Source organism: Oculina patagonica, chromosome 12 (genome assembly GCF_052425735.1).
Source record: "Oculina patagonica isolate OP01 chromosome 12, crgOcupat, whole genome shotgun sequence".
In the NCBI taxonomy this organism is placed as follows: Eukaryota; Metazoa; Cnidaria; class Anthozoa; order Scleractinia; family Oculinidae; genus Oculina; species Oculina patagonica.
Window position 1 is genome coordinate 9,366,421 of NC_135769.1, and position 18,158 is coordinate 9,384,578.

The following is an 18,158-nucleotide window of genomic DNA, read 5'->3' on the forward strand; positions in this document are numbered from 1 at the left end:
TTGTATTCCAAGTGAACTTTTTAGACCTTCATTCTAACGCTCTTGGCATAATATGCGGTTTCTCTTCGAGTTTAATTGTTACACATATATTGTAAATTCTCGGAATATAAGGTACGTAGTATTTTGCTTTTAGGCGATATGGGGCAGGGGTTTGGGCAATTTTTCTGGGCAGTATTTTTTTCGCTTTCGGGTTATGCAAAAACAAAATTTAAGATTTTCGTCTTTTTTTTTTCCTCATGGTTCTCCTTGCACGATTTTTTTCAGCTTTATTTTTCTGTGCTGGAAATTGTTCTATGTGTTCTCTCTCCTCTTCTTAAAAAAATAATGGACATTCCCGTCTCTAATGTGATGTATTACATGAAGTACCCTCCCTTTGTTAGTCCGGCAAAAAGCCGACAATATGATAAAAAGATTTTATCTAAGTGAATTGAAAAACAGATGCTAATGTTTTGAACTTGGTTGTCATAGTTGTGGTTATTTTAAGACCTCACGTAAGGTAAAGAAGTGACACAGTAGCAAGGTAAATCTCTCAGGTTTGCAGTCGGAGAATAAACTCATTGTCTCTTGTGTGTGGTTAAATGTGAACGATTAGTTGATTCTTATTTGTTACAAGATTATAGCCGGCGTTGTAAAAAGATGTCTAATAAATGGTCGCACCAATTTACAGATCTGTCAAACAATGTGTCAAGAGGAGAATATTATTAAGCTAAAATTGAGTCAAGTTATCACGCAATCAAATAAAAGATTGGCACACAATTACCGCGGTTAACGTTATCTGAAAAAACCGGAAATTAATTTGCTTTGTAAATTGTTCACGATTGTACTTATGTCTTACTAATCACAAAATCATCTGTTCTCCATTTTTTACATTTCAATAAAAATAAAAATCTGTGTCAAAAATATGGCATCTTAACAACTTTGAAAACAGGAGTATGCATCTAAGACCTCAGTAAGGTAAAGAGGTGACAAGGTAGCAAGGTAAATCGGGTTTGCAGTGGTAGAATAAAGTGATTTCTCCTTGTGTGTCGTAAAATGTGAACGATCAGTTGATTCTTATTAATGAATTCCTCAAGTATCTTGCACGGATGTGCGACGGGTCACAAACGGGTCAGATTAGTTTGAAGGTGTGGAAAGAATAGGGTTACATGTTTAGTAGGCGTCCTTTATTGTCATTACCCTTACAAGTAGGTAAGCATCACAGATATATTTAGAGCGGTTCGTATGTTAATGAATGTTTTCAGTTGTTACTTAGTTTAGAGAAGTAAGAAGCAATTTCATAGACGTTTAGATATTTAAGATAGGCGAGTGATATGAGTACGTGATGTTATGTGTTAGTTTTCAGTAGTTGTTGTTTTAATGGAATGATTCTTGTTTTGTTTTTGTTTTCTAGGTTTTGACTAGAGTGTCTGTTTGCACTATTTCGGCAACTTGATGGGAAAATGTGTTGAATTCGCGGCGAAGAAAGAACTGCTTTCAGTGGAGTATTTATTCAGTGATTTATTTTTCTAGAGCTGCGTTCTGTAAATGATCATTTTATTCTTATTTATTACAAGATGAAAGCCTTTGTAAAAAGCTGTTTAATAAAAGGTCGCGGCAATTTACAGATATGTCAAACAATTTGTCAAGAGAAGAATATTATTAATCCATGCGTTATCTAACCGGAAACTAATTTGCTTCAATGTTAATTTCACTTATATGTCTTACTAATTAGGTAGCTGTGTCAACGATTTGTCATGTGAACTAAATGTCTGTGCAACTTTTAAAAAGGGTATTGAGAATTAATAATCTAATCAAGGTTATTAAATTTTACTGACTGGTTTTTACGCATAGTTGTACCTTATTTTCACTGAGAATTGTTTCAGTTTGAAGGTGTGGAAAGGATAGGGTTACATGTTTACTAGGCGTCCTTATTGTTCATATTGTCATTACCCGTACAAGCCCGGGGGGGGACTCCCATATTAAAGGGACGGGGATGCTCGTCGGAAATTTTGAAAAGAACCCCTAAAAGAGACCAATCTGGGCGTGGCTCAAGCTATTTTAGACCCCTAAAAGATACCAAAATTCTGAAAAAAAGAACTTATATTTGTATATTTCTTCGTGTGCAACCCTAAACGAGACCCTGATGGCTAAAAATATTGCCATTTTCTTGCATTTTCCCCAGAACACCCTAAGCGAGACCCAAAGTCTGAAATTTATACCCCTAAGCGAGACGACGAGCATCCCCGTCACTCTCATATGGGAGTCCCCCCCCCCCGGGCGTACAAGTAGGTAAGCATCACAGATATATACAGTTACCTTTTCTATCAAAGTCTAACTTTACTTGGTTATGTAGGACAACCCAAAGACACGATGATATCAGTGGGTCTGCAAGAAGTGTGACAAGTCGGTAAGCCTTGTTAGAGATGTACCCTAAACCTTTTACTTAGTGTCCTCTGCAGTGTGGGGTACAATATGCTTGCTGTTCTCTGTAGTGTGGGGTAGAATGTGATTACTGTCCTCTGCAGTGTGGGGTAGAATGTGATTAGTGTCCTCTGCAGTGTGGGGTAGAATGTGCTTAGTGTCCTCTGCAGTGTGAGGTAGAATGTTCTTACTGTCCTCTCCAGTGTGGAGTAGAATGTGCTTAGTCTCCTCTGCAGTGTGGGGTAGAATGTGCTTAGTGTCCTCTGCAGTGTGGGGTAGAATGTGCTTAGTGTCATCTGCACTGTGGTGTAGAATGTGCTTAGTGTCCTCTGCAGTGTGGGGTAGAATGTGATTAGTGTCCTCTGCAGTGTGAGGTAGAATGTGCTTAGTGTCCTCTGCAGTGTGGGGTAGAATGTGCTTCAGTGTGGGGTAGAATGTGCTTAGTGTCCTCTGCAGTGTGGAGTAGAATGTGCTTAGTTTCCTCTGCAGTGTGGGGTAGAATGTGCTTAGTGTCCTCTGCAGTGTGGGGTAGAATGTGCTTAGTGTCCTCTGCAGTGTGGGGTAGAATGTGCTTAGTGTCCTCTGCAGTGTGGGGTAGAATGTGCTTAGTGTCCTCTGCAGTGTGGGGTAGAATGTGCTTAGTGTCCTCTGCAGTGTGGGGTAGAATGTGCTTAGTGTCCTCTGCAGTGTGGGGTAGAATGTGCTTAGAGTGCTCTGCAGTATGGCGTAGAATGTGTTTGGTGTCCTCTGCAGTGTGGGGTAGAATTTACTTAGTGTCCCCACTTTGTAGAATGGAACAATCCAAAGGGGAAGTTTTCACTCAGATTGGTCAAACTCGTGTCAAAACTACAATTGGTTTATTATGAGACAATATTGTTTTCATTTGCTCTTAATTAGGAAGAGGAAAGTGAAGAAGATGTTGATATGGAAGAAACAAATAGCGCTGATAACGAAAGTGAAAGAAGCGTAAAACAAGAAAAAGACGTGAAACAGGACGTCAGTGAAAAGGACGCAAAGAAAACAGAGGAAAAAAAAGACAAACGAAAGGATGTTGAAGAGAACTCTTCCTTTACAAGCCCAGCGCGGAAAGACAAGAAAGTTATTGCATGAAGGAATCCGACTTTTTCATTTACTGTATCGAAGTGCCAATTTTTCTTTTATCACCTGGTTAAAGTTTTACAGAACATGAAATTAATATTTGTACGTTTTAGGTATAAGCCATTTACTGAACGGACACGTCAAGTTTAGGAATAAGAAAAAAATTCCCGTCACATGAATGCTGGTTGTTAATTGAATAATAAACAAATAAATGCTATTGTGAATTTCACGGCCAGTCCAGTCCGTATCAGAGTTTCTTAGCTAACGTACATCTCTAAGCCATGCGTGTCTACGCAGCCCTACATTTCGTCCTACGTTTCGCTTCGAAATTCTCTGAAAATTCGTAACTTTCTTCGCGAACTTCGCGAACTAACTAACCGCTCTCAATCTAATTACAAAGTCAAAAATACTCGTTCCCAAAAATCAAAAAATGTCACGTGCATGCAAAACACGGAATTATTCAGAGTTACGTTGCCAATCGCGCCCACGTGCATTTAAGCACGAAAGACACGACAGCTATATTATAATATTACCAGTATAGCACCGATAACGACTTAATAATGCCTGCCTTTTTGTTGACGTTCTATGCTTTAGTTACTCAAAGACAGAAATGTGATTGGATTGGGAGGCAGAATGATACGTCGTCAGTTCACAGAATGCAACTTCACCCGCGAAAAATTATTATGCAGAGCAGAACCTAGCTTCCAGTCTTTATTTGACACCTTTCACAAACCACGCCTTGCAAGTGATAGCGACCATTTTCACGAGTGTTAACCTTTGATACAGTTATGCAACCAAACAATCCATCACCTTAGTAAGCATATCTCTGTCTTTTCTTGTAAGCTCATCTCAAACGGTTTTTTATGTAGTTTATAATACCCCCACCGACCTGTCACCAGTCGTGTTCATACAGCGCACGGTGCGAAGTGAAAAGCGCTCCCGACCCGCACTTCACGCTTTTCACCTCGCGCGGTACGAAGACGACTAGGGAAGAGCAAGAGCTCCCTCAGCTATACAAACGAAGTTGCATAGGCCGAATACTGATGCCCCCTTCGCCCTCCCGGGAGGAACTTATGCAGTCGTTGTCCATATAAAATAACGCAACGTTGTGTGACAAATCGAGAGTTATACACTCTTCTTGCAAATCTAACATTTTACACCTTTCTTTTTTGCGACGTTAATTAAATGTTAATTGCAAAGAGCTGACATGCTTCGGTGAGTTTTAGTCCGGCGGCTTAGCTCGAAATTTTAGTTGAATTGTGCACTTTTTGATACAGGCATGAAAGTTGGTACACTGAAAGTAGTAACCAATAGAAGTTTTTTCAGATATTGTGCAAAGCCCAAAAAATGCCAGTTTCAATGGAAACCGGAATTTATCAAAATAAATGAAATTTCGTGAAATATTTTTTTGTCCTGGTTTATAGAGAAATACTATTATATCAGGTAGTGATACCAAGTCGCACGTACAAAATTTATAATAAAATGCTGTAATTTAGACTGTTCACAGCCCCCTATAAGGGAAAACCCTGGGAACGAAGTTGTATCAGTTTTGAGCAAGAAGGAACGGGTGGGTAATAAATTTTCAAGTAATCACTTTTCAAATTTCTCAAGCCCACCCCCCTGGTACTTTTTGACCAGTCCCTAATACTATTTTTAACGCTGCTCCCTTGATAACCGAACGCCTGGAACACGCTACCCAGTACTAGCTGTGTTTGGAAATCTATGTGATCTTTGACGCTGTCCTCGTAGAGTTTTTCAGAGAGTTTTATTTGTAACTTTGTGACTTTCTTCTTTGCCATGTTGCAAGTAAGACTTGAACCAGCGTCTCTGACAGCGTGAGGCGTCCTACATGCCGACCACGCTGTAGATGGTACGCAAGTTTCACTCAGTTAGGAGGAACAACACGTTTTTCTAAACATTCCATAATTCAAACTTTAAGCATTTTATTTCATTTTTATTAAAAATATAATTCTTGAAATCAATAATTCCTTGTTTAAAAATGAAAACGATTAAAAGTTTTAATTGTTCTTTCAGAGAAAAAAATTAAGCTGCTTGAAAATTTAAACACTGTTAATTAAACTTTACATATCCCATGTACTATCTTTACTGATATCTTCTAATACATTGCTTCATATCGCCAACCTGAAACAATAAAATATATATAACAAATTTAGCTACTATAAAACAAAAGCAGTTTTATTTTATTTACTAAACATCTATACTAATCTGTAACACGAGACAGCCCATAGGGCACTTTGATTCAGATTGTGTAGCTCGTCAAATAATTTATAACATCGATAATCTTATTTGTTGTACCATAGTTAATAGAGGGAAATGGTTAGGAATCCCGACAAAGTTTTTTGTTGCATGTTTTTGTTCGCTATTTTGGGGGTTGACCCTGCACAAAACCTGACAAAATACAATAGGTGGTTACGTGTGTTCATGTAACTAACCAATAAAAACATTGCGATTACGTAATTCATACATAGTGTATGAGCGCAAAAAAAAAAAAGATGTGCAGGATCGTGGACCTTCCAACATAAATCTTGGCGTCTTTGTTTGCTCCTTTGATGTTTGCTGCGCTTCCTAACCATTTCCCTATATTAACTATGGTTGTACCTTATCAAACCTACTGATATTTCAAAGAACCATAAGGTTTCAGTCAGCACCCAAAGGCGCCAAATGTAATCACTCTCAGTAACTTGGCCTGTGGACGTTTTTCAAGTCAAAAATTGCACGTAGGAGAGTTTATAATCGTGGAAATAGTCTTTTGAAGATGGAAGGTGTTTGAAAGGGTTACCTTTTCTGTCAAATATGCTGTATAAAATGGTAACCGTTTGGACCTCGGGGAGAGCCTCGCTGTTTAAAATTAAGACTTTCTTGGTTAACCCTGTGATCGTGTGGGAAGGAAGGGGCGTTTCGATTTCTGGTACATGGCCTAAATGCTAAATCTCCAATTTTTCTTATTTCTCTCAATTTTACTTATCCTCCCAAACATCCCCAAAACTCACCCAAAAATTAACAAAACACCGCAAAATGGATTCGTATTTCGAGCATAGAGTTTTTGGATTGCTTGAAACGCGAACAAGATATTCGCTTTAAACCCAAGTTTTAAGCGGTGGATAAACGACTTTCAGGTGTACCCTCGCCTTAATAGGATGTGAACAAGAAAAAAGGAGAGAAAGGAGCTCTCCATTGTCTAGACATAGGAAGGAACTATGTCTTATATCTTTCTGCAGCATCTTGACCAGCCAGTGGGGTGAATAACGAAAACAACTGGCGAGTAAAAATATGCAGCTGTACTTGTGTCTTATAAGAGATTTTTAAATTATCTAACATTTTTCTCTCCAAAATCCTGAAATTACCTTGCTCTAGCGCGATTTAGACAAAAGGAGAACTAAAAACCTTAACTTCAGAATCAAAAAAAACTTTCTTCCTTTTTTTCGCGCGTTATTTGTACTCTACTGGTTTAACCTCCCGTGACCACAATATTGAAACCTTTTCAGAGCATTACATGAATCGTTGCAAAAGGCATCCATAAAACTATAAAGTTTCCGGGATCCTCTGGTACAAATAAGTAGCAGTTGAAACCGTGACCCTTTTTCCATTGAAGTGTGTTTGAAAGTTCGAATTCCGTGAACGAAGTATCAGAATTTCTTTTATCCATACAGCCTACCACCCGGCACTTCGTATACGCTAAGACCCACTAAACTACGGAATGTTTGTCATGTATACGTGCACAACTTCCGCTCCGATGCACGCGAGGTCAGAGGGTTCGATCTGCCTGGTTGGCTGATGAAAATAGAATGTAACGAAGATTAAATTTATTCAGACTCGTTCAAGTTTCTCGGAATCACAAACACAATAGACGGGTGTGTTCGATTTCGCTGTCGTTTCGCAATCTGTAGATTTACGATGGAGTCTCTCTTGAAAAACCTCAAGAAACAAGTTACTTGTTCGATCTGTTTGGATACTTACACCAAACCCAAGACAATAACTTGTCTTCATACCTTCTGCCTTGAGTGCTTGAAGAAACACGCATTAACCAGCCAAAGACAAGGCAAATATCGTTGCCCTGACTGTCAGGAAGAGATTAGCATCCCTGAAGGAAATCGTTTTGATAATTTGCCGACCAGTTTTCTGCACAACAGTTTGTTGAGTCTTCTCGCTGTTCGACAAATTGGCGATGGAAGTGAGATCAGTTGCGGTACTTGCAAGAAAAAGAGTGCTGAGATCAGCTATTGCTTTGATTGCGAAAAACTGTTGTGCCCTGACTGCGTAAACGCACACGAAGTGTTCCAAGCTGCTGCCGCGGCGTTTGAAGGACACAAAGTCACGCCAGTTAAACAGTTTCAAGCCCAAGACTACGAGGCCTTGTTAAAGCGACAATCATTTTGCTCTCAGAAGTACCACGAGAGAGAGGTAACTAGGTTGTTTTGCCTTGAATGTCAAACTTGTGTTTGTCAAATTTGTATTGTCACGAATCACAAGAATCATAACATTGATCCGCTTGAAAAAGCAGCTGATGGCGAGAAAGCCAAGATCATGGCGGGCGTCGAGTTGCTGAAAGAAAAGAGAAAAGTTTACAGTGATGTGATGCGTCAACTTGAAGAAACCGCGTCCAAGCTGGAAGATAATGTCAACACCGCTATACGTGAAGTTTCCCAAGCAGCCGAACAAATGATCGCTACGATTCGAGAACGCGAGCAGGAGGCCATTACCGCCCTCAAGAATACACGCGGATCGAGAACGGAGAAATTAGACGGTGCCAAGAAACAAGTACAGTCCTCGACCAAGCGAATCGACCAAGCAGTTGAGTTTGCCGATAACCTGGTTCAAGGAAGCTCAAGTCTGAATATTATGCAAAGCAACAAGAATTTGGAACAGCGATTTGAAGAACTTAACAAGACCCCAGTCCCAGCACTTCCGGTTAGTTCCTTTGTGAAGTTTGTCTCGACTATTGCACCTGAGAGTGTAAGCATGGGTTTCATGGCAACCAGCGAAACTGATGTACATCGATCCACAGTAGAAGAACTGACTGAAAATTTACAAGCTGGTGTAGAAGCAGAGTTTGTGGTCTGTCCTAAAATATCTGAAGAAGAACTGACGAGTGAAGCTCAACGTAAATTTCACGTTGAAGTGCTTGTTGAACCCGCAGACAAAGTGAAAAGTTTGATTGTTTGTGAAAAAGAAGATGGAAATTTCCAGGTGAAATTTATACCAAAAGTACCAGGCACCTACAACATCACAGTAAAGATAAATGGCGACAAACTTGCTAACAGTCCTTTCACTGTCCAGGCGAAGGAACGACGGCTTGATATTGTGGGCGAGTTAGATTTAAAAGGAGAAATTCCTCGAATGCCACGTGGGATTGCTGTTAACAGTACAGGACTGATCGCTGTAGCTGACCGTGAAAGACACTGTGCCCTAATATTTGACAAGGAAGGAAAGTTTGTGCGAAAACTTGGCTGCTATGGAGAGAATCCTGGACAGTTTAAATATCCAGGTTGCGTTACATTCCTGAATGATGACGAGATTCTGGTGGCAGATGAGGGGAATCACCGCATTCAACAATTCAATGTACAGACAGGGAACTTTGTGAAAAGCTTTGGAAATAAAGGGTCAGGAGAGGGCGAGTTCAAGAATCCAGAAAGCGTTTGCATGGATGGTGAAGGACACGTTGTTGTTGCCGACTTATACAACAACAGAATCCAGGTGTTAACAAAGGATGGTCAACCTGTGTTTAAATTTGGAGATAGCGGATTAGAAAGACTCCACCATCCCACTGAATGCATTTGCCACAAAAACATGTTTATTGTATCTGACGTGGAGAATCATTGTTTGAAAGTGTTTGACAGTTCAGGGAAGTTTTTGTACAAGATTGGAGAAGCAGGCAAGGCTGACGGACAGTTGTTCTGTCCTTGGGGTTTGTATGTTGAGAAATATGGCAACCGTCAGAATCTTCTTGTATGTGACAGAGACAATGGTCGCATTCAACAGTTTACAGTGGAAGGTTGTTTTACTGGCAAAACTGAAACTGGACTACAAGATCCAACATACATAGCTACAACACCAGATGGTCGTATTTTGGTTTCAGATAACGAAGCGAAGAAAATATATGTGCTAAAATAACTGGCAAAATGTGAAAGAGAACATTGTCGAACTTTAAAAGTGAAAAGTATCGAGTACGTTTTTCACAAATCAAGTGTGATGTTTTATTACAAACGTCCCTGTCCAATTCAATGAATTACTTGCAAAGATGAAAAAAAACTTGTATCCATAACTTCTCCGTTTCTACAACGTTATTTTTTTCTCAAATTATGTTGAATTTATTATTGTTTAGTTTGTTTTGTGCAAATAAGACAAGGAACAGTTATTTCCTGTATACTTATCATAATACAGGTATTCATAGTTCGAGAGGAGAATTCCCCTCGTGAGAAAGTGCTATTTTCTGGCAAATAATAATTGCATTTTCAGCTGACTGTTTCTAGAGCGTTTAGGATTTTCACTTAGTATTTGGCCTTTTACTCCAGTGATAAACAATTCGAGATGTTATAAACAAAAGTAAATATGATCATGAATAATTAATAGTAAGTAACTCTCCTTGTGGTTACTTAAAAAATTCTTCTTGTAGCAACTTTCTTTGGGTCGTCACGCAACGCTTCTCTCGCTTCTCTCCCAAATAAGGGCTGCGAAGGAGAGTAACTGACCGGGGTAGTGATAGTTTTCGTTACGTCACCAATTGTAGAGATGGTGTGACACAGAAAGCTCTTTGCTGTAAAAAAAAAAAACAAATTTATAAACAGTATATCACTATAACAAGTTTTGTGAATACCAAGAGGGTTTTCGGCATGCAGAATATGACTTAGTTTTCAAGTTTAAAACGGTTTATAGCACGTAGCCGCCCAATCAGAGTGTTATGGTCAATAATACAGAACAAAAATATTATAATCATAATTTTTTTAATAAGAAAATACGGTAGAACTTAGCTAGATATGTTGTTCTATGTTCCCATTGCGATTAAAATAACCTTCCCTCAAAGTCATCATGTCCATTAACCTTTGAACTCCACCACTGTTCAATATCAGGATTCTCCTTACTTTTACAAGTCGCCATTTTGAAAGCCTTCGACCGGAAGTCATACTAATTAATCACAGCCAATCTGAGCACCACTCTTTACATTGGCGTACGGGCCGGGAGGGAGGGGCAGGGAAGGCTGCGCCCCCCCCCCCCCTCAAAAAAATTGTGGGCAACTCAAACACCGTGGGAGCGAGAGAAATTTGGGCAAAGCCGGTTTTTAAAGAATTTTTTTTTTTCGAAGAGATAGGTATTTTCTATTTTAACCTGAAGTCGGCGTGTTAAAGTCAGTTAATTTCACATGAGACAGTGGTTGCTTAGCACCTGATGAGCTTCTGGTTAATAGTGAAGGGGATCATTTGTTGATATACATATTTGTAATTTTTTACTGTTGGGCACGGTACTGCAAATATCTGTCACAGTTAAACACCTGATAAAGAAAGCTTCTCCGCGTTGCTTAATTTTACAAAATCGCCGGCGAGATTCTGGACCCGAGCAGAAGATGTGCGCGAGTTTTTGTCGTGTACGTGGATTAGGCTACATGACTGCTTCAGAAATGCTGGAGACAATGCAAGAAAATAATCTATTTGATAAGTTTTCAGAGTTTCCTTACTGGGTTTTTATCCATGCAGTGATACCTGCTACATCGTGTTCTGCAGAACGATCATTCAGTGCGTTGCGCAGATTGAAAACTTACCTCCGCAGCACCTGACGAGGATATTATGCGAGCCAGTGAGCCATGCGAGCCAGAAATCCCAAATCCCAATAAAAGGCTTACCGCAAGCTACCTAAACTAACTGTAGGCTAACTGGAGTGCTATGTAGGCTAACCAATATTGGCTCGCATGACTCGCAAGACTCTCAAGCCATGCGAAGCAGAAATCCCTAATCCCAATAAAAGGCAACTGCAAGCTACCTAATATAAGTTACATGTAGGCTAACCAGAGTGCTATTTAGGCTAACCAATGTGCTATTTAGGCTAACCAAAATGACTTGCAGATTATCCAGACCCCATTGTCAAGACCATTTAATAATATCTGGTTTCTGTAGCTTATTAAGCAACTGTATAGCTAGAAGTATTTCTATCTCCTTCTGGATGGGATGCTAGTCCATCACTAGGTTTAACCCTCAGCATTTAATCGCTGATCAGTACCCATTTACCTCTACACATACATCTCTTTACGTATCTCTCTCTCTCTGCTCAGGGTTATCTCAGTAATTTTGCATTGCATGTGAATGACACCTTTTTGTTTGATGAGAGATAACTCATATTTTTATTAAAGAAATTTTTATTTTCATTTGATCAGGTGGATATGAAAACACTGAGGAAACAGAAGAAGATAATAAAGATCGAGAGGAAGAATTAGAAGGAAAACAAAAACAGTTCCATGAACAAAACAGAGAAAATAGAAATGAAGACTCAGATGAAGACATGAACATTGTACGAAATGAAGGCTCAGACGAAAGACAACAGGAAACAGAAAGTGAAAATGAAGGTGTTGACAGTGATAAACAAAATCTACAACCACCAGAAACTAATCCACCAGTCACTCGCTCCAAATCTAAAAAGAAAATGAAAAACAGTTGTGACAAGTGTCTTAGGAACTTTCGTTCACCTTCTGGCTTAAAGCGGCACAAGCTTTACCACTGCAAGGTAGATAACACAAAGCAACACAAGTGTCCACACTGTGATAAGAGTTTTGTGTGGCCCAGCCAGTTACAGGTACATAATTTCGAGAGAAATATTAATATTAATATTTAAATCTTTATTAATTAGACCACTTTTTTAGAATAGCTTGTAATTAGAGTTTATTTTACTTGATAATTTACATACTTTTAGTTTTATATTTGTTTACTTGTTAAATATTTGAATTTTTATATACCGGTACTTTTTTAGCTTGTTGATAGATTGAAGAAAACACCTATCACATGGCCTATTTCAGCCCTGACCTGTGACCTTTATTAGTAATTTTTATACCAGTGATTTTTTTTCTTCCAGAAACATGCTGAGTCACATACTGGTGTTCGACCTTTTCATTGTTCCACTTGTGGAAAATCATTTCGCCATCCAAAGACAGTAAAGAATCATGTTCGGCTCCATTCAAAGAAGCCCTACAAATGTGTGCTTTGCAGCAAAGTCTTCTGGCGGCGAGATAGCTTTGCTCACCATGAATGCCACACAGGTAAAAAGCCTTTTGCATTCAAGAGCTACCTTGATTGGCATATGCGCAAACACTTGGGCACTAAATGTTCAGATCATAACAGTTTAAAAAGGCACTTAGAGCAGTTACGTCGATATCCTCTGGAATCTATTAGACAAGGGGCGTTTAAATTATAGAGGGGCATCTAATACAAATTTAACACCTCAAGAGGGGTGTTTATTAGATACCAAGCATTTATTAGGGCCTGGTTACATGGAAGGCGAGTTATACTGGGCGAGCCAACTTTTCATGTACGTTTCTTTAGAAAAGGCATTGAAGCGTTAAACATGCTAGATGGGAAACCGCCTTGCAGGGGCACTCGGTCTACTTGCCCGGGGCACCCTTCTAGGCGGGATACCTTTTTGCCATGTAAACGGTTATGCCTGGGCTATCCCGGCTTGCCGGGATAAGTCTTCACGCGTGTTCTTAAAATTAATCGCAAAAATGTGTATATTCTGGACCCAACAGTGCTATTTGACCAAATTAGATCAAATTACTTATATCTGTAGGCTAAAAATATTTCTTTGAGCAACAGCTAAATAATTCAAAATCTTCGTAGGAATAATTATCCTAATTCACGAAACGACAAATTCAATTTCAATTTGGCGACCAAAGACTGTTGAGTTTTGATTGAATTCCCCCAAAAATGGACGCAGTAAATGTCTTAGAGCTTGCACATCAAAGTAAAATAGGTTTGAAGATGGCTAGCCTTGATCATTCAGTAAAGAGTCATATTTTTCTTCAATCATTTGAAGCTACATGGTTTTCCCACGCTGTGACATGCTTCAATGACGCTTTCTCAACTTGGGTAGAAGGGCTGTGAATTCTGCATGTTAAGGCGGGCTATGTTTAATCCCTTCTAGCTGGGTAACTTGGTTAACCGGGGCACCCTCCCTCCATGTAAACAGGCCCTTAGATCACTTTCATATACTTAAATGACATGACATACCTAAATAGGAAGCATTATTGTCATGTTCATGTAGCATTTCATAAATTAAAATTACACGGTCTTAGAAGGTGCATTTGTTTCAAAAATGTTTTAATTTAAGGCTTTTTTAATACCTTAATGACAGATTTCCCTACCTTTCATATGCCTTAGCTTTTAATTAAGTTCCTACCCTTATGTATACCTGAAGCATGAAAAAGGTACCCCATTTGGGCAGAGCCTCCCCATATTGGCCATTATAGGGAGTACCCCTGGATGCTGTAAACAACCAGAGACAATAAAAAGTAAACTTTCAAAGTTATGTGGAAATTTTGTTTTTTTCTTACATAGATGAAAAGCCTTATCAATGTGACCACTGTGATCTGAAAATTCACTCTGGCAACAAACCATACAAGTGTAAAGAGTGTCCAAAGGAATTTGCCATTCCGACAGATTTAATAAAACACATCCGAACACACACAGAACAAACGCAGTACGTTTACAGTTGTAAGCAGTGCAACAGAGCTTTTACAGCTAAAAATTCACTCAGGGTTCACATGTTAATTCACACTGGAGAAAAGCCATTCTCCTGTGACATGTGTGGGATGAGCTTCCGCTATAAGCGGACTTTAAGGAATCACTATGCAATTCATACTGATGAAAAACCTACTACGTAAGTATAGCTGTTTGTTTTGTACTTTTTTCACTTTTCTGTTAGAGGTACAGTGGTCTAATGAATAGTGGGAGGGACTTTATGGGGAGGCACTAGCTAAAAAGTGGGGAGGGTAGGGAGGGAGGCGCAAGGCCTAATGGTTAGTGACCCCAGATCAAGCAGTCTGGCTGGGGGTTCGAGCCCTGGCTAGCTATTTTGTTTTGTGTTCTTAGGCAAAGCACTTTACTCTCGTAGACCCTCTTTCCACCCAAGTGTATAACTAGGTACGGGTGAACTAATGCTAGGGTAGCCCTGCAATGGACTAGCAACTCATCCAGGGGGGAGTAGAAATACTCCTAGTTGCTTCATGCTACAGAAACCTGGATAAGTTCTGGCTTGTATGGGCCACAGACTTCACCTCCCTATCATCTAAGATGAGTGACTTTTTCAGGCTGAGGGACAGTGGAATCCTGATTTTTATGAACCTCCAAGGGAAACAAAAATTGGTTCAAAAATTTGGATCATTGAGAAATCAGGACTGACATTACAATGTTGAGGGGAGGGAAACAACTTTTGATTCAATCAAGCTATCAAGTGGTTCCAAGAAAAGAGGGTTTAAGAAATCAGGATGGCACCATATGTTAATGGATGGGGATTTTATTAGCTGGAGTATTGGAAAGGGTAAGGAAAACTGTTGTATAGCTATTAACCCTTTTACTACTGAATTTTTTTTATAAAAACATGTTTTTTTAACCGTTACACTGAATTTTTGGTGCCAGGATACTGAATTTCCCTAAATTTTGCTAGAATTTTTCACACTGCAGCAACATTTTGATAAAGATTCTATGTAAAAATGTACAATATTTTACTTTGGTGCTCGCGCATTAGCCAAAACTTGGACTTGTATTTTTTTGCGGAACCGTTCCGATTTTTGTTTTTTGCTCCTTTACCTTCCGTTTTTTTCGGCTTTCTTATTTTCGTTCCGTTCTACTTTTCTTTTTGACATAATCATTGGAAAACCCTGAAAAGGGGACCTTGATCAATTACAGGTGTATTGGCCTGTTTAAGCACCGATTTTGCACCAAAAACGGATCGTGTTATAATTGGATTAGCTCTGTCAGAATGCAACCGATATACAAATTGAACAGTGCTGTAGAAAGGTCAATCCTAGCTGTATCAGCTGCTTATCACCAAAATCCACTGAGGTACAAATTGATGATGTCACAAGTGGTTCAATGACCACGCCTCAAAATAGCGCCTAAATGCGCATAAGGGTTAAAGGGGTTATTTATCACAAGTGAAAAGTGCAGAATCCTTTCTGTAGGTAAGTAAAAGAGCTAGCATTATTGTCGATTGAAGGCCTATGAAGGGTTAGCTTTCCTGCTGTCAACAGTGGTAGATAAAGGGGGTAAGGGTTTGGTCCTAGGGGCGGTGCCTTCCCACTCAATATCTTTTCGAGACGCGTGCGCGGAGATATGAAATTTATCTTTGGTTGTAGAAATGGATAGCTCACGAGTGAGCGCGGTGAAACGAGTGAGATATCGGTTTTGAACACGAGAAGATAAATTTTATATATCCAAGCAACCATGTGTTATTCTGTTTATTATATAAACCTACTAATTACGATGTTTTTGACGATTTCCCAAAGATTTCGACCATTTTTCAATGATTTCCGAAGATTTTCCAAATGTTGTCGAAAGGTCGTATGAATGTTTCCGAACATTTTCCGAACTTGTCCGAGAATTTCCAAAGATTTCCGAAGATTACCGAAGACTGCCGAGAAAGCTCCGAAGATGTTTCGACTTTATATCGATAAACTTTGGCTCATTGAACATTGCAACATGGCAAACTCTGAGAGCTGATACCATTTTTATCGATTTGCTAACACTCGCTATACCACTGCAGTTTATATAATAAAATATTATTTATCCATTGATTCATTTCCCTGTAGATGCCCAACTTGCAACAAAGGGTTTTCATCAACATCAAACTTGAAACGTCACAAGCTTATCCACTCAGGAGAAAAACCTTTCTCCTGTCCATATTGTGGACGCAGATATAACCAACGCAGTAATGTCACATTACACCTCAAGAAAAATTGGTGCCGTAAAGCACCAAACAGACAGCAGAAGAAAAAGATTACAAGGAAAAGAAAGAACAAAAAGGACGAAAACAAGGATGGAAGTGAACAGTGTGATGTTGAGTTAGTAACAGAAGCAATTGTTGAGTGTGGAGATGATGTGACTGCTTCCTTGTCCTTAAACTCATTTGTTTTTGAAGAGTGCATCAGTGGAGCACTCTAGTGGACTTTGTTAAGAGAGAAAAAACTTTAAAAGAATCTTTCAATCTAGGACCACGCTTTAAGACTTAAAGTCATGTGGAGTTTGATTTGGCATTTCATTTAACGAAAATTCAATAAAACAATGTCACTTTTAAAAATAAATTAAAACATAATTCACTATTACCAGTGAGCATTTTTGTCTCAATACAAAGTTACTAACACTGTTCAATCGTAAGTTATTGCTGTTACTACGTTCCTTTTTCAGATTGTGTAGCTCGTAAACATAATTTGTAACATCGATATTCTTATTTGTTGTACCTGGTCAAACCTACTGATATTTCACAGGTGCATAAGGTTTCAGTCAGCACCCAAAGGCGCCAAATGTTATCACTCTCAGTAACTTGGCCTCTGAACGTTTTCAAGTCAAAAATTGCACGTAGGAGAGTTTATAATCGACGTGGCAATAGTCTTCTGAAGATGGAAGGTATTTGAAAGGGTTAGCTTTTCTGTCAAATATGGTGTAAAGAAGAGTAACTGTCTGGACCTCGGCGCGGAACCCCGTCGTATAAAAATTTCTCGAGTAACCCTGCAATCGTCTGGAAGGAAGGGGCATGTCGATTTCTGGTATATGGCGTTAATACGCCGTGTTCATCTCCCCCACCCTCCCCACCCCAACACACACACTCCCGACTCCAATCCTGAAAAACAATATGGCGAACGTGTTCGGTCCCCAATCCTTGTTTTACAGAGGGGTGGGGTAAGCAGTGTACATTGGCTAGGGATGGGGCCGACTGGGGCACATGATGAACAATCCCGCTGGTGGCTAAAGGTGTTGAGAGAGTCACCCTCAGTAATTCTGGCCGGGTTGCTCAGCTGGTTTGGTACTACTTAATAGGATGTGGGCGAGAAAAAAGGAGGGACAGGGGCTCTCCATTCTGTAGACATAGGAAGGAACTATTTCTTATATCTTTCCGCAGCATCCAGTGGGGTGTATCGAAAACAACTGACGAATAAAAATATGCAGTTGTACTTAATTATGTCTTTTAAGCGATTAATTATCCAACATTTTTCTTTTTCGAAATCCTAAAATTAGATGGAACCGTGCTTGTTGCTCTAGCATGATCAAGACAAAAAGAGAACTAAAAAACTGGACAATTGTGTTCTCTTTTTCGCGCGTTATTTGTACTCTACTGGTTTCACCATCCATGACCACAATTGAAACCCTTCAGAGCGTGACTTGGCTTATCACGCAAGGCATCCACAAGACTACCTTATTCTTACTCATTTTCGCGCGTACTTAATTTCGCGAAAATTCGAGAGCCGTTAATTTTCGCGATTGCAAAAAAAAAAAAAATAGAGAAAAAGTGTATTAAATGTCGCGATTTTGTCAGTGTTTATTGATCAGTCGTCAAAGACTAAGGAACCACTGGAAATACTCAGTCTGGCTCAATGTAAGCTAATGTAACTACAAGGAGCCTGCAAACCAAAACTTTAGTGACTGTACTAAAGAGGTTTTGAACCAATT

General features: G+C 39.4%; 2 protein-coding genes and 1 long non-coding RNA gene across 4 annotated transcripts in view; all 3 read left to right on the top strand.

Annotated features, from left to right (window-relative positions):
* The first annotated feature begins 1,282 nt into the window (after positions 1 to 1,282).
* Positions 1,283 to 3,657, top strand: LOC144632030 (uncharacterized). The gene is made up of 3 exons (XR_013566850.1): positions 1,283 to 1,476; positions 2,333 to 2,386; positions 3,298 to 3,657. It is a non-coding gene; the product is annotated as an uncharacterized LOC144632030 (long non-coding RNA).
* A 3,569-nt stretch (positions 3,658 to 7,226) lies between these two features.
* LOC144631567 (E3 ubiquitin-protein ligase TRIM45-like) overlaps positions 7,227 to 18,158 on the top strand; it is a 42,358-nt gene continuing 31,426 nt past the window's right edge. Inside the window, exons 1-2 of one of the 2 annotated variants that reach the window (XM_078490017.1) lie at positions 7,227 to 8,620; positions 8,657 to 10,646. In XM_078490017.1, coding sequence (XP_078346143.1) covers positions 7,414 to 8,620; positions 8,657 to 9,630 — 2,181 coding nt within the window. In that variant the 5' untranslated portion in view covers positions 7,227 to 7,413 and the 3' untranslated portion in view covers positions 9,631 to 10,646. Of the gene's footprint in view, positions 10,647 to 18,158 lie in introns of those variants that run through there. The other variant, XR_013566768.1, reaches the window with a different exon arrangement.
* On the top strand, positions 13,422 to 16,776 carry LOC144632086 (uncharacterized). Its single transcript, XM_078490689.1, has 3 exons — positions 13,422 to 13,458; positions 14,052 to 14,373; positions 16,304 to 16,776. Exons 1-3 carry the CDS (start codon positions 13,422 to 13,424, stop codon positions 16,653 to 16,655), a joined length of 711 nt encoding a protein of 236 aa, XP_078346815.1. The 3' UTR covers positions 16,656 to 16,776.

Excerpts from the sequence above, each read along its gene's own strand:
- LOC144632086 (XM_078490689.1), top strand. The coding sequence starts at position 13,422 with ATGGACGCAGTAAATGTCTTAGAGCTTGCACATCAAA. Across the intron at positions 13,459-14,051 it reads CTTAGAGCTTGCACATCAAA|ATGAAAAGCCTTATCAATGT; the intron begins GTAAAATAGGTT and ends TTTCTTACATAG. Across the intron at positions 14,374-16,303 it reads ACTGATGAAAAACCTACTAC|ATGCCCAACTTGCAACAAAG; the intron begins GTAAGTATAGCT and ends ATTTCCCTGTAG.